Raw genomic sequence first — 14,840 nt, forward strand, 5'->3', positions numbered from 1 at the left:
GGCATCACAATATCTACCTGGACAAAATCTGCTGCTTCGCTAGTAGAAAACATCCTTTCCTGAAACATTCCCTGATTTACAACGTGCCTTGGAAAGCAGACGCTGCTGGCCTTTGGTTTATGGTCTAATTATTTTTAGCCAGGAAAAGTAACATTCATCCTGTGAGGACACCAGAGGTGAGGAGAAAGGAGAAAAACTAAACAAATCACTTTTTTTTTTTCTTAAGTTACCTGTCATCTCCAATGTTCATAATGCCATGTGCAAAGATTAGCACACTGATTAAACAATATACCAAAACTTTTCAACAACTGGACATCTATTTTGTTTAGAAGCCAGCATGGTTCAGAAGTGGTACGTTTCTACCTTGGTACAGGGGCCTGACCCTTGCAAAACAGACTATTCACAGTTCTATTCCTTCTGTTGTTCTCAACACTTTAAACATCACATCTTAATAAATTTATAATACCGAGAACAACAAAATGGAAAATCCAGGCATCTTTTATTCCTGTTTCAAATAATCTCTGTATTACAACTGGTCAGTATACACAAAAATAATTTGTTTTTGTGACTTTGGTCTAGCTTTAAGCCTCTCTAAGTCTCCTCCTTAGTCTCCTACTCTCCAAACTTCAGTAAATATAATTCATAATCTTCTAAACTTTGGAATAATTGTATATACCGTACCAACTTCCCCACCTCACATGAGATACAGCTTAGCACTTGCATCTTTGGTGAAGAAAGGGAAGACTTTCTAAGTGAAATTCAAACAATTTTTCTTCCTACCTGCCTGTCTATACTTGGAGACAGCATCAAATAAATGCCACCATTTCCCTCTACCCATTTATCCCAAATCCTAGGTGATGTATCACATGAGCACTGGTTTTCCTGTGTTTTGAAAAACATTCCAGTGAAAACAAAGACAACTGAGATCTCATCACGACTCCTACACACCAAGGACTATTCCAGGAAAGACGGCAGGAGGGAGGAAGAGGGAAAGACAAGCTCTCTTTCTCCTCTCCAAAGCATGAATCAAACCAAATGCAGTGAAGTAGCTACAAAAAGACCCTGGGGAAACTCACAAGGATACCTGAACATGCTTGAAGTGATTATTTTTTTTCTCTCCCAGGGCCATTTTAAAAACAGAAATTGTTTGTGGATCTGCTTCTGAAAGTGCACATTCAAATAGACAAAACCAATTACCACTGGTGAAATGCAGCATTTAGAAACAGGGAAAAAAAAAAACACAGTGACTACATACCTGACAATATCCTACTGCTTTATTGTGGTGCCCATACGCTACCAATACATTGTAGAGCGTGTGCTGCAGGCAGGGATCGGCCGTTTGGCGGAATTTTATGTTATCTGGAAATGTTCTATTCATGTCTAGACAAAAGGGAAAAAAAAGATCAAAATTAAGAGCTGTTCCCTCCTTGGTCTTCAAAGCAGACTTTTACAGCTTTCCTGAAGCACAGCCAAAACCTTATTAGACTGTAGTTTTGGTGGATGAATTTTACCAAGAACCAGCTTTACCTCTGTTTTGGCTAAAAGAGCATCTACACTTGAGGATAATCCATTCCTAGAAAGACTAATCCTATTAGGGTACAGAAAACAATTTCAAGCAGGACTAAAGAAATTCTCCTGCAGAATGGACTCAAGGCCTGACTTCAAAAGCTTAAATGAAAGCAAACCACTCGTTTAGACCCAAAAAAAGAACTCATACCAAATTTATCTAGCAGAGTGCCATGAAATGACCTACACCTCTAGGAAAACATTCTCATAACAAATCCAATGATCTTTCAGTTGACTTATCATTCAGGGGGCTTCAACCAAGCATTCCCAAACAACTAAAAAAATAGTCTCGTTCCTGTAACGTCTACCTGAAATCATGGTATTTTTTTTCCCTGTGATGTGAATAGCAGGATTCACGTCTCTTTACGAAGGCCTAAAAGCTAGGCATGCAGGTTTGAGCTAGTCACCCAAACACCCTTTGGTTGATGGAAAGAAACAGGCAGAGTTAATTTTTAGCTTGCTTCACTCTATAAAGAGGGAAGCCAAGGTTACTAAATCCAATTCCATGTCTGATTTTTAGAAGTCCAAGTTGGGGAAAAAAATTGATTTGAAAGTAACATTACTTCTGACACAAACTTGAGCTGTAAGCAGCTCAAGGAAGAAAGTCGCCCAAAATCGTGATTAGTTTCATGGAAATCACAAGCATTAAAAAGACTTTAATCACTCTTTCTTCCTTTTGAAGTCAATAAATCATTTACAGAAATGGGAGGGTTGGAAAATATTTCACCTCACCGCTCATGTGACTTAGAAGAAAAACTCAAGGAAAAAGCTAATTTTTAAAAGGACTTAAGCAACAGCCAGGCAGTTACAGGATAACCAAGTGCTGTCTTTCCTCTTGGTAGGAAGAGCAACACTGTGTTTGCATAATTGGAATAATTTCTTGTTTACTGAAGCTTAGGCTGGGCTTTTCAAAAAAAAAAAAAAAAAAAAAAAAAAAAAAGATGAATGGTGACATTTCAGCTGTGGCTCTTCCCCCCAGCCTGTGCAGAATCCACACCTCAGAGCTGACCTGCTCTCCACTCACCTACTTCCCTCTGGACAGATGTTAGCAGCCAAAGGAACACAACCTCAAGCTACTGCAGTTTTGGGGAAAGAAAATCACCAGAATAAATTGAGCAAGGAAATCAAAGTTAGTGCTTTTTACTGATAGATAAACCCCAAACCATGACAATCTTGTTGTGTGAAGACCTGCTGACGAGATTTAAGCTATGCACAGGAGCATGGGTCCAGGAAGAAAATCACAGAGAAATGACTAGCTACTTCTTTGCAGTACACTCCGATTAAATCCCAAAATGGTATTTTCTTTTCAGATGATCCTTCAATGCTGGGAACTGGCGGTGTTAAGCTGCTGTGAAACACTAAACCAACAGATTTCCTCTCCTGTTGATTCATCTCTGTGCAGCAAGCATGAGAAGAGCATTGGCTTGTTTCTCTCCTTCCCCAGGACTGCAGCATTTTCACCTCACATTCAGCAAGACAAACATAGGCAGGAATCCACATTAGCCTCAGCTTAAGAGATATTTATTTTAACACACACAATTAGAACTGTAGATGCTATTTCTGGAGCAAAAAGATGTTTAGTGTTTTTGCATCACTCTAGTGCTTTTCACGTTTAGGGTACTTCCAAAGTCAGGCATGCCTACAAGCCAGACTTCTTCAGCTTGCTACCCCACCCTTTCTGTACATATCTTTGTATCAATGTGCCTCCCACTCCCAGACACAATGCCCGGTAGATTACACAAGTATTTACTTATTTATTAACACGCTGTACTCCATTTTGATCACACTTCTTCACTACTGCTAGTCTGTAACTTGCTTCTGTTCTGAATAGATTCCAGGCAAGTAATTTATTTTTATATTTGTCAAGAACAAACATTCAAAAACTCCAATGAAAACCTAATCTCATTATTCTGGAGGTCATCGATTATGATTTGGAAAAGTAAAATATGTAAAGGGTATTTTAAATTTGATATAACTGGATATTCAGGACTCAGCTTCAAGCTTTACTTTGTAACAATGAGAACTAGAAATCGTTCTAGAGATATTTTTTATTTTTAAAAGTTAAGTTGAAGCTTGCTATCAACTAAGACTAGAGAAATCAAGCCTGAATCACCCAGCTTCAAGTAACAGTTCAATAGCTTACAGCAATGAAGAAAGCAAACTGGGATAGGATTTTCTACAAAAGGAGATGAGAACAGTAATACCACTGCCTGGAATTGCAATTAAGCAGCATCCTGTGTCTTGGTTATTGCATAAACTCCAGTCCCTTTTGTCTCCAAAAGGTGATACCAGAACTGGAGAGAAGGTAGGTAAAATATTCTGAGGAAGTATCACCACACACTTTCCTTCTCCAGTTCTTCCTTTAACTGTTTTGGCAGACAGACAAGGAAGCGAGGTAGCAATTGGGCACCACCTGATTTAACTTTAACACAGAGCCCAAAGAGCTGACGCTGCTCTTCCCCATGGCTAAAAGCCATGTAAAACCCATGAGAACGTTCCTAACCTCCACAAATAGGTCAACCCCCCTTCAGAGAAACTTATTCATGCTTTGAGCAGTGTAGAGTCGATTTTATAGCTGACTATCGTCTGAATTACAGCTCTGAACCTATTACGAAGGATCCCACAACCGCTACCCGACCCACACAGCTAGGCCCTCAGGCCAGCAGTCATGAGGTGCCATACAGGCCATGGGGACTCTCAGATATCAGATATGTTTGTCACCAATACAGCTCCCCCTCATGAAATGCTGTAGTGGGTTTATGTGGCAAGGTTTTGGTAGCAGGGGGCCACAGGGGTGGCTTCTGTAAGAAGGATCTAGAAGGATCTAGAAGGATCTGCCTCATGTTAGGTGAGGGCCCCGCTGCTGACCAGAGCTGAGCCAAAAAGTGATGTTGTTTGTGCCTCTCTGAGAGCAGATTTAAGACAGGGGAAAAAAGAAGTGGAAACATGGATATTAGCTGCACGTGTACACAGGAAGACTTGCACACACTACATACTTAACTAAAAATGTCCTGGCTGAAGAGGGACTTACTGCAAACAAGCTATATTAACTTACACCCAGGCCTTTTCATAACCAGCAGGCGGGCTTTGCATCAGGACAGCCACATCTACTGGGCCAACACCACTTGTCCAACTGAACTTTACCACAACGGGGCATGAACAACAAAGCTCTGTAGAAACATATTCCCTTCTAAATGTGTACATAACCTAAACTATGAAAACTGGCATCAACATTTTGAGGCCTGCATTCTTTAAGGTCTTATTTTTATGTTTAAAGAAGTCTTTTCTCTCCCACATTTCTCTTCAAAAATAAAACCCAAAAGTGTTCCAAAAGGAAGCTTCATAAAATCAGCAATAAAGCCCAACAGTTAAGAATCAACAAGATGAAGAATGGTCAAAGGATAGTTTAGATTTATTGTTATTACTTAGCAGATTTTTCTTTAAAATTAGACCATTTCTTTTTACAGTTCCCCTGCATTTTTTAATTTAGTTACACCCCATTGAAGACATTTCCATGTTGAAAATAAGTTCCAAATGGAAATTAAAATTGTTTGGAGCTTCTGGGCATGTAAAAGAAACAGGTAACTGGCTCTTAAATGTTTTACAAGGGATTTTAAAGTCTTAAGTTGGCCTTGCCCTCCAGTCCCTCCCATCAAAAACAACAACAAAAAAAGCATGGTTACTATTCTCTTGTTTTTAAAGTATGGTGTAAAGTATTGTGTTGGGCTATTACTCTACAGTCGGGCTATATGACTAAATACAGCACAACTGTCTAAAAATGTACTTTTCTCCTAACCCCCATACGTTCACATCATTGCTTCCTTTCTGAAGGGAAATCTATCACTGAAGTCTGAGGTCCTCTTCGTATTTTTTCGCCCTCTAACCCAATTTTCTTTCATCCCTCTGTCTCGCTTGCTCCCTGTTAGTTTCCTCTTCTGCGGTTTACCTATCTATGCAGTTGCTCTTCCAAAAGTTTAGTTCCTCAGTAATTCAGAAGTAGATCTTCAGCTTCTGACATTATTCTTCCTCCCCCGCAGAAATATTTTAATTCATTGTATAACCAGTGTGAAAAGCTTCCTGCTGTCACACTATGACCACTTGTGCTATGGTCTAGTTTCAGAAAAGAAATTGCTTGCATCTCCCGCTTGCAGCAACTATACATTTTGCTCTGAATTTTGCACTGAATACACTTTGCTCCTTCTCTAGGCCGCTACAGAAACTCATTTCCCTCTGTATAGATAAAGTTAGAGCTCTGCTGTGTCTATCCCTAGGCAGGATATGAGCCTGGAGATTTCTGTTTAGTCTTCATTTGCAGGAACATGAAAGTTTGTGTTTCAAAATGCCTTACTAAGGTGTGTAGTCCCAAAAGCCCACGGTGCTGCTGTGGAGGGGAAAATTGGAACTAAAACAAAAGGAGTTCTAATGATTACCCAATTCCAACTAAAATCAGTAAAATCCCAGCTTTAACTATCTGGCTTTTTTAAGATGAAAAAAAAAGACAACAGTAACTGCACCTGCCTTTCTAACATAACAGCCTCAGCATCATGCTTGTCCAAAGCACAGTCCTACCTCTCAACTCAGGAATCAGGTAATCCAGGCAGCAACAACTTCTCCGCAAAAACTCTGCTGCAGCAGGTTGAAAAATTTGGGGACAAATACGAGTTACATCAACCTTTTACTCACTTGTCCCATCCCTGTCTCTTTCAGACACCTAGAGGGCCAGTGCAAGGTTGGGGTGGTTTAACACTTTGTCACTTATTTTTGGCCACTAGTCAATGTACAAATAAGCAACTGGACTAGTAGGAGAGTGGTATTCACCCTCCTCTTCTTCCCTTCTTTCAAGGACTTACATTTAGTGATTTCATGCATCAGGGGGTACATCCATACCGTTGTAACGGCCTGTACTGGGTCTGGCTAGGATGTGACCTTTCCCTGCAGCAGCCCATACAGGGCTGTGCTCTGCACTTGTAGCTGGAACAGCAGTGTTATCACACCAGTGTTGTGTCTGCTGCTGAGCAGTGCTGGCACAGCATCGGGCCTCTCTCTAACCCTCCTAGGGGGTGGGCAAAAAAACAAGAAAGAAACATCACCAGGGCAGCTGACCTAAACCAACCAAAGGGATATTCCATACCAGATGATGTCACGCCCCGCAATAAAAGGTGGAAAAAGGAAGAGGAGGGGAGGGGTGGGCTCTCGTTGTGAAAAAATCTGTCCTCCCGAACACCAGCTACGTGCGTTGAGGCCCTGCTTCAAGGACATAGTCAAGCATCGCTCATTTGTGGGAAGTAGAGGGTAATTTCTTTCCTCTGCATTTCCACACAGCCTTTACTTGTTTTGTTTTTTCCCTTTCCCCCTTTCTCTTTTTTTCCTTTAAATTGTTTAATTAATAATAACCTTTCCTTGATAATTATTTTTTTCCCTTTAATTAAATTATCCTTATCTCAACCCATGAGTTGTTATTTCCTTTACTTCTTCCCCTCCTCTTCTAAGGAGGGGGAGTGAGAGAGCGGTTGTGGTGTTCAGCTGCCCAGCACGGTAAAACCACCAGTTCCTGAGTGGACTTCCCCACCCCTCGGCTTGTTAAATTCTTTTTTGAACCGGCTCATGGTTTTGACCTCAGCAGCACCCTCCAGCAACAAGCACCACAATTCAGTGATACGCTCTTCTAAATCCACAGCATGGCAAAGTTCATCCAGTGTCCTTAGTTCTTGCTAGACAAAACGAATTGCTTCAGTTAACAACTGTTCCCCATTCACCCTCTCTACACCATTTATAATTCATTTAGGTCTGTCAGCAGCTTTTTTCCTTAGCAATCTTTCCTCGAGCTGAGATGCAAGTGTAATTCATCTGCCTTATGCAGACACTGCTCCACGTCTTCAACCATTCCTGCTGCTCTTCCAGGTCCTTTTGGGACTGAAATAAGGAGAAACAGATGCAAAGGCAGGTCTCACACTACAGAGTTAGAACTCATCATTCACCTAGGAGATGACATAACAACGCCTTCTAGTTTGTTCTCAGTTCCTTTCCAAAAAAATTTCTAATCTTCCTTAATGTTTTTGGCTACATGAAGAACCTGGAAAGATCTGTGCTGTTAAAGAGCTTATGGCTAATCTAATTTACATGCTAATTCAGCACTTAAACCACTACTACAGAAACCCAAGTTTTCCATGACATAACTTCACCTCTAACAATTTAAGGACATAGGACAGTAGATAAACACGGATTTTATTATCAGGACAATAACCTGTTTTGATTGCTTCGACCAGCTTGTCATTCTTCTCCCCTTCGAGCAGCCTGTGGTAGTATCCAGGGTTTTGCTCCATGTTGGCTTGGGCCCCGCTCACGATCATCCAGATCAACGCCCGGTGTTCATTGGGGATGCCTTTCCTGATATACCTCTTCACTGCAAAACAAGAAGCTTTTGTTTGTTGGTTTGCTCTGAAAACATTTCCAGATACATTTTTCTTCTGGAACAAGCAACAGAAAGCTGGTAAGTCACAGGACAACTCTCGACTAGAGATTATTACGCTTTCTCCCCTAGACCACCACATAGGATAAGCATTTTCTTCTCAGCTACCGTGTATTTTTGATTCTTGCCTAAATACTTGCCACTCAAACTCCCCACGCTGATCACCAGACCCATGCTTTTCTCAGTCCTCTATTGCCTCAGTAGGATTTTGAATCCTTCCCAATTTCTGACCGGAGACAGGAACACCAAAAAGCTTCTCCTCGACCTTCCTCCTTTATCATTCAGACAAGCACCAACTTTTTTCTTTCCCTAACAGCCTCTGACACGTTACCACTGTTTGCTTGGTTAGGCTCTAGCATAAATGGCTGCGTTAACCTAACGCTGGGATTTCAGCTTAGCACCTAACCACTGAAAGCATCGCAGACACAGAAGTACGAAACACGTGGCTACTGCCTAAACTCATTTAGAAGGGATGGAAATGTCAGAGAGCAGCAGACGGTTTGTCCCAGAATAACTGGGGAAATCTTTTCAGATCTAAAATAGCTGTTATCTCCTGCATCCTAGCCTTATTTTTTTTTTATTTATTTTTTTAAGCAGATGATTCAGTGTGAATAACTAGGATGCAAGATTGCAGGAAGGAGCATCAGGCTAATAACAGCCAAAGCAGCTTCCTCCTGGGAATGGAATGAAAGACATTAATAAGGGAACCAATACTGCTCGTCGGTACATAATCCTGCATCAGCACTACCCCTTCTGACCCCAAAAGACAGCCAAACACTTGAGATCCTTCTGCTTTTTCCAGGGAGAAGAAAGTGACAAAGGAATCAGACATTTACTACTAAATGAATGACACTTCATTAAAGCTGCAGCTTCTCTTCTCCAAATTCAACGGGACTCGGATGAGAGTGGAGAATTCTTGGTTGTTGCACAAAATATCTATACATAACCTGGTTTTATCCAGTTCTGTAGGTTTGTAACTCAAGATAAACGGTGTCTGAATTAAAGGCAGTTGGCCTTAAAAACAGCAGAACGAAATGAGTTTACAGCAACTCAGCCAGCGACCTTCTACATGCCTCGCTTACACCTCTTTTTAGCTGCCTATGCTTTAGGAGCCAAAACTGCCTTCCCAATGTCAACGGAGAGATCTGTGCATCTCTAATGGGCATTCCGCCCACCTAAAATCTGGCACTTTCTCTCAAAAAAAACGTTCTTACCCTTCACATTTGCAATAAGCACCTGGCCTTCAGGGTACAGTTTTTATTTAGCGTTCCCACGAGGATTTATGCTATGGGTAACAGCCTCTCTTGTTCCAGCTGTAAAGTAACTTCAACCGCAACCTTATTCTAGACAGACTGGAGATAATTTACTCATTTCTGTTTGATAATCCCCACTTCATCTTTTTTTTTACAAGATTTTGAACTCTGCTGCTCAATAAATCCTAGAGATGGGCACAGCAAGCGCAGGAACGCAGCTGAGGAAGCAGCCCCATTCTGCTCCTAGAAGAATACTTAGTGGGTAAAAATCACCGGATTATCATATTTTAACACACAAATTGGGATTTATTTTTTTTTCCTGGTACAACTATCAATCCTGAAAGCACAGCCAGCAACCACATCCAACAACAATACGCTCAGAGAAGTGGGGACAGGCCTTTGACATTGGCACAAGGGGAAAGCAGCCCTGCAGCGCCCAGCACACTCATTATTCCTCAGTGTCATCATTCACATGACAATAGGCAGCCAGAGGCTCCTATCGCCCCGGGTGCTTCCACATTATCTTCAGGAAATAAAAAACCCACAACAACATCCCACACAGCAGAACATCCTCCCACTGTCGGGTTTAAGAAGCTTTCACAGATGAAGCCAGATTGTGCATGTGTCTTCGAGCACGCATCTGACTCCGACTGTACGCCAGAGGCTCGATCTCAAAAGCAGCACTGCTCCAAACCACCAAGCCCTCAACAGCCTAAGTTTCGGAGTATGTGATAAAGGAATATCTGTACATCAAAGTTTTGCCTCCGTTCATAGATGAAACACGAAGCATCAGTCTTTAAGCAAGCTGTTTAACACAGAATATGAAAATTTTTAAGGTTTTTGCCTCAAGTTAAAGTTGTGTTTACCTTTTCCCCTTCCCCTTAATGTTGTTTCACTCTACACCATAGGCAGACCAAGTTACTCAGGAAAATGCCATTTAAAAACAAAAATCATCGTGTCTAAAATTTTAGAAGAGAGTGGTTTTGAAAAACACCTGCACATAACAATTCCGATTAAATACTGAGGAAAGTAACTCAGACCCTGGAAAAAACTCTACGGCAGAGCAGAGAACAGCATCCCAACAAGGAGCTGAAGGTTTTGTTTTATGCATACATCGAAGAAACAAAGCAGACCTGTGCTGTGAGCACTCAAGTTCCTGTCAAACTACAAACTGACTTTCCAAGAAGCTCCTTCCTTCCTCCAACATCTGTTGAGGACCAGCTGTGCTCCTGCGACAACCACTTTCACCTTTCACTGGATTTTACCAGCCTCAAAGACCAGAGAGTGCCTTCTGCTGCCCGATTCTCTTACACAGCACACTTTTGGTCAGAGTTAAGCTCCTTTGGGTAATTATCTCGGAGGGTTTGTTGCCTGCCTGCGGTTGTCTTTTGGTCCCAATAAAGACAGCAGCCAAGTGGATGAAAGCAGTAATTCTACCTTTGTTACTGGGATCCTGTGAGAGAGAGAGGAGGTAAGCGACCGAATGCCAACTGGAATTTCTCATGTGCAGAGGAGACAACAGTGATAACGAGGGTAGAAAGGGAAACAGAACACCACAAAATAGCACAAAGGAAGAGGCTGGAGAAGGAGCAAAAGGAACTACCAGCCAAAACTCCCATGCCCTGCCCTGCCGGAAGGCTCTGATCCAGAACAACAGGATACACCGCTTAATTACCCTCGTTAAAACGTAGCCTAATTAGTTTTCTTTGCAGTAGGACAGAATTACATGTGTCCATACCGCACACGGGCATGAGGCTAACTTGAGCAGCACGTGAACACGCCACATTTCCAAACTGGAAAATTAGCACAGGTCATCACTTCTTCCTGGCCAGCAACGCTGAGCTCCTCATTGTGTGGGGAGAAATGGGTGTGGAGCCACAGAGGTGTCACACGTACAGCGCCTCTCCCCCTGCTAGACACAGCACGGCGCCTTTTAAAGCTTTTTTGAGCTCCTGAGCAAGGAAGCCAGGTGGCTGGAGCCAGGGAAGTGGTGGAGTCACCATCCCTGGAGGTCTTGAAAAGACGTTTAGATGTAGAGCTCAGCGATATGGTTTAGTGGGGACTGTTAGTGTTAGGTCAGAGGTTGGACTCTGATCTTGGAGGTCTCTTCCAACCTGGGTGATTTTGTAATTCTGTGGAGTGCCTCACCAGGCAGCAAGCACCCCACAAATCAGACCTTCTGCTCCCCAAGGCCCTGCAGGATCATCTTGTAGGATAAAACACACAACAAAGCCACTACTTAGGTAAATAATTCTGTGCTTCACAGAACTGACAGGCTTCGATCTAAATGCATGGTATCAGAGGGGAAGCATTTCAATCAGTAGTTGTACAGGTTAATCTGCTGCTCTCCTCCGCTGAGGAATCAGCTGACGGTAATGAGGGCGGCTTAGTGTAACAACTTCAAATTTACACTTCCTCAACGCTACTTAACTCCAGTCGCTCTCCTTATAATTACACATTATAGATTACACATATGCATGAGAACACATATTTGAGTACCTTTAACAAAAACTAGCATCAAAGATGATACGCCAGCCTGCAAGGGCTTCTACAGCCAAAGCTGCTGCCTGCACCCACTCAATGGATCTACTTCACCCCATTTTTCACAAACTGCAGCAGACTTTTTTAACAATACAACACATTAGCCTGTTAGGGAAGATAAACATGACATTACTGGTTGTTATCATGATGTGGCTAGAGGGGCAGCTCCACTATTGGTACTGAAGCTTAGTGGACAAGCTGAGAGAATTAGTCAAAGTTTCAGCTCTGAAATAAGACGAAAGGCACTCACACTGCTGCATCACAGGAACATTCTGCATCTGTGAGGCTGGAACAGGCTACACGAGCAGAGAGATGTGAGCAGCTCGTGCAAATTACTAAAGGTTTCACCTGTCACGGTTCACCCATTTTAAGAAAATAAGGAAATGAATTAAAACCCAAGATTATTTTTTCCACAACTAGACCCCTAAATTCTGCAGAAACTCAAAATCCTCTGAATACTGCAAATAACTCAGAATCCTCAAAATAACTCAGAATACTGCATAATTACTACTATATTAAAAATGTACACCCTAAACAGTATCTTCTTTATCTCTGGAAGAAAAATAAGAGAGTATCAGTAGTTACTTTCTAGTTAGCAGCATATGACCTAGCAACTATAGCTCAAACCTACATTTTCTGGTGTTCCTCAGCCTCAGAACTGACATCCTTCCACTAAATACACTGTTCCACTGAAAATGTCTCACTTGTTATCATTCCATTCCTGGTGCCAAGGGAAAAAAAAACAAACAGCCAGAATTAGCACTCAAGGTCCACACCTGAAGCAGAGCTTTGAATATTCAGCTGCATTACAGCCAGCGCATGAACTTTTGGGTTGTTTTACTCACTTTTTCTTTAATATAGTTACAGGGAACTCCAAAAGGTTTCCTAAAAGAAAGCAAGCTGAATAACATAATTGAGAGCAAAGGGAAAAAATGATGCCTATATGGAAAAATAACTAATCCAGAGGAAGGGAGGGGGGATGACCTTCAGTCTGACAACACCCTGTCCCCTTCTGATTCCCTCCATGTACTTATTTCTCCCCATCATCTCTCTTGTAAAATGAAACATTATTAGAGGTTTTCTTCCTTTCTGAACTGGCCATGAACTGTTCCATCAGCATGTTCTCCAATGCTACATTAGCTCCTGCATGAATTTTTGCTTTCTTTGCTCTGTAAGGCGCTAAGTTTTAGTTCTCTGTACACACCTTTCTAGCAGCGAGGTGAACATCGTTTTACAAAAGGAGGATAAAATGAACTAGAAAATTTCAGCAATCAATAAACTGCCAAGGAGAGAGGCTAGAGCCCTAGCGTCCCGATCCCTGGGCTTCCAGACAGTGCCTCCTGCATCATCACACGTCTTTTCAGAGAGTGCACAGAGCAATATAACAGCTGTACAGCAGCACCTGGAAGTGCCACTGGCCATAATCTCTGGGTTACAGATGTAATAAGATATTAGAGCGTATGCCAAAGAAGGATTACTCCTTTGTAAGCTTTAAATCAAATCAATGATCCCCCTAATAATATTTTTCATTTGAAGAGGAAAATAAAATTCAACATTCAAAAACCCACACGAACTGAATATGATGTATACCAGTTCCAACACAATGCTCTTTTACTTTTAAGTAAACGTACAGCTCACCTTTTAAACTCTTCTGTATGCTGTTTTTCCCCTTTAGGAGCTTGGACCATTTTATCGCTCGCCTTGTGAGTACCACTAGGTACCTGGAAAAGAAAGCTTCGTAGGATGCGTAATCAAAGTCATCTGGCCTTTCAAATCCATATGGATCAACCCTATAAAACAAACAAAAACAAATAAAAGAATTCTTGTACAACTGCTTCTACATACCTTCAAGTGAGGGGAAGAAAAAAAAAAAAAAAGTTAATTATGCTTTAAATAACTTCCAGCTGCTATTTCTAAACGCAGCTCTCCTCCCAGCAAACACTTACTTTACACAGGCTGCACAGCGTATCCAAGCTGCTGAAGTAAATGAACTTACACACGCGCCGTTCAGGCAGTTTTACAGATTTCGCTCGCTTTAGAAACGAGGAATTTTTAGAGCAAAGGATCTGCTGTGTGCAAAATCGACCCAAATTGCGACGGCACGGAAGCCCGGGGTGCATTTCTCTCCATAACACTGAGCCAGCAGGGTGGGAAGAGCCCTCCAGGATCACCTGGTCCTGCCACCACCAGTGTCACCCCCTGCCCCATGTCCCCGAGCACCAGGTCCAACCTCTCCCTGCACACCCCCAGGGACGGAGTTTCAACCTACCTGTACGCCCAGTCCCGGCCGCCCTCTGTCCCGGCCATCGGCCCCCTCCGGCAGGGAGCCCCGGCCGGGCTCTCCTCAGCCCGAGCAGCGCCGCCCCGGCCGCCCCATGCGGAGCTCCGCCGGCTGAGGGGCGGGGGCGGCCGCCCGGATCCGCCTCCCTCCCGTGCTGGGGGCCGGGCCCGTGACAAAACGGGGGCTGCCGGGGGTCCCTATGGAGCTGGGGGACCCCCAGAGGGCGAACGGGGCGCTCCGGAGCAGCCCCCGTCCTGCGGAGGCCGGAGGGGCCGCCGCCATTTCGGGGTCTCCCCCGGTGGCTGCTTGTGGGGGAAGGTCCCGGCATGAGCCCCCCTGCCCCTGTGCTTCGGCTCCTGCAGGCACTAGTCCTCATCAGGACTAGGTTCAGGGGGATATATACCTCATTAAAAGTCAGTCATTTTTTCCCCCAACTCCTCAGGCTGTCATACAGGCTTCCATTTAACTTTATTTCCCCAAATAACTCGTTTATTTCCCCAAATAACTCATGGCACAGCCAGTGCTTTGCTACATCGAAATACATTTAACTTCAGCTTCTGCTGACTTCGTTTCCACCTCAAACTAAATCTACAGCAGCCGATCGTCAAATACATACGGAGTAATAACACCACGAATATTAATGCCCAGAAAGGCTTCCCTGTTTCCTGAGCCCGCCTCTAGCATTAGCATACTGCTCCTCGCCTTTCTGAGGCATGGAACAAACCCCAAA

The 14,840-nt window shown here is 43.0% G+C and overlaps 1 protein-coding gene across 1 annotated transcript in view; it reads right to left on the reverse strand.

Moving 5' to 3' along the window:
• The window catches only part of GRTP1 (growth hormone regulated TBC protein 1), a 31,023-nt gene extending 16,789 nt beyond the window's left edge, over positions 1-14,234 (reverse strand). The window contains exons 1-4 of the mRNA XM_084495487.1: positions 14,099-14,234; positions 13,468-13,619; positions 7,811-7,969; positions 1,256-1,380 (exon numbers count right to left, since the gene is read on the reverse strand). Of these exons, the coding sequence (XP_084351613.1) occupies positions 1,256-1,380; positions 7,811-7,969; positions 13,468-13,619; positions 14,099-14,136 (474 nt within the window). The 5' untranslated portion in view covers positions 14,137-14,234. The remainder of the gene's footprint in view (positions 1-1,255; positions 1,381-7,810; positions 7,970-13,467; positions 13,620-14,098) is intronic.
• Positions 14,235-14,840: the final 606 nt, after the last annotated feature.

Source organism: Aythya ferina (genome assembly GCF_964211825.1).
Source record: "Aythya ferina genome assembly, chromosome: 1".
NCBI lineage: Eukaryota > Metazoa > Chordata > Aves > Anseriformes > Anatidae > Aythya > Aythya ferina.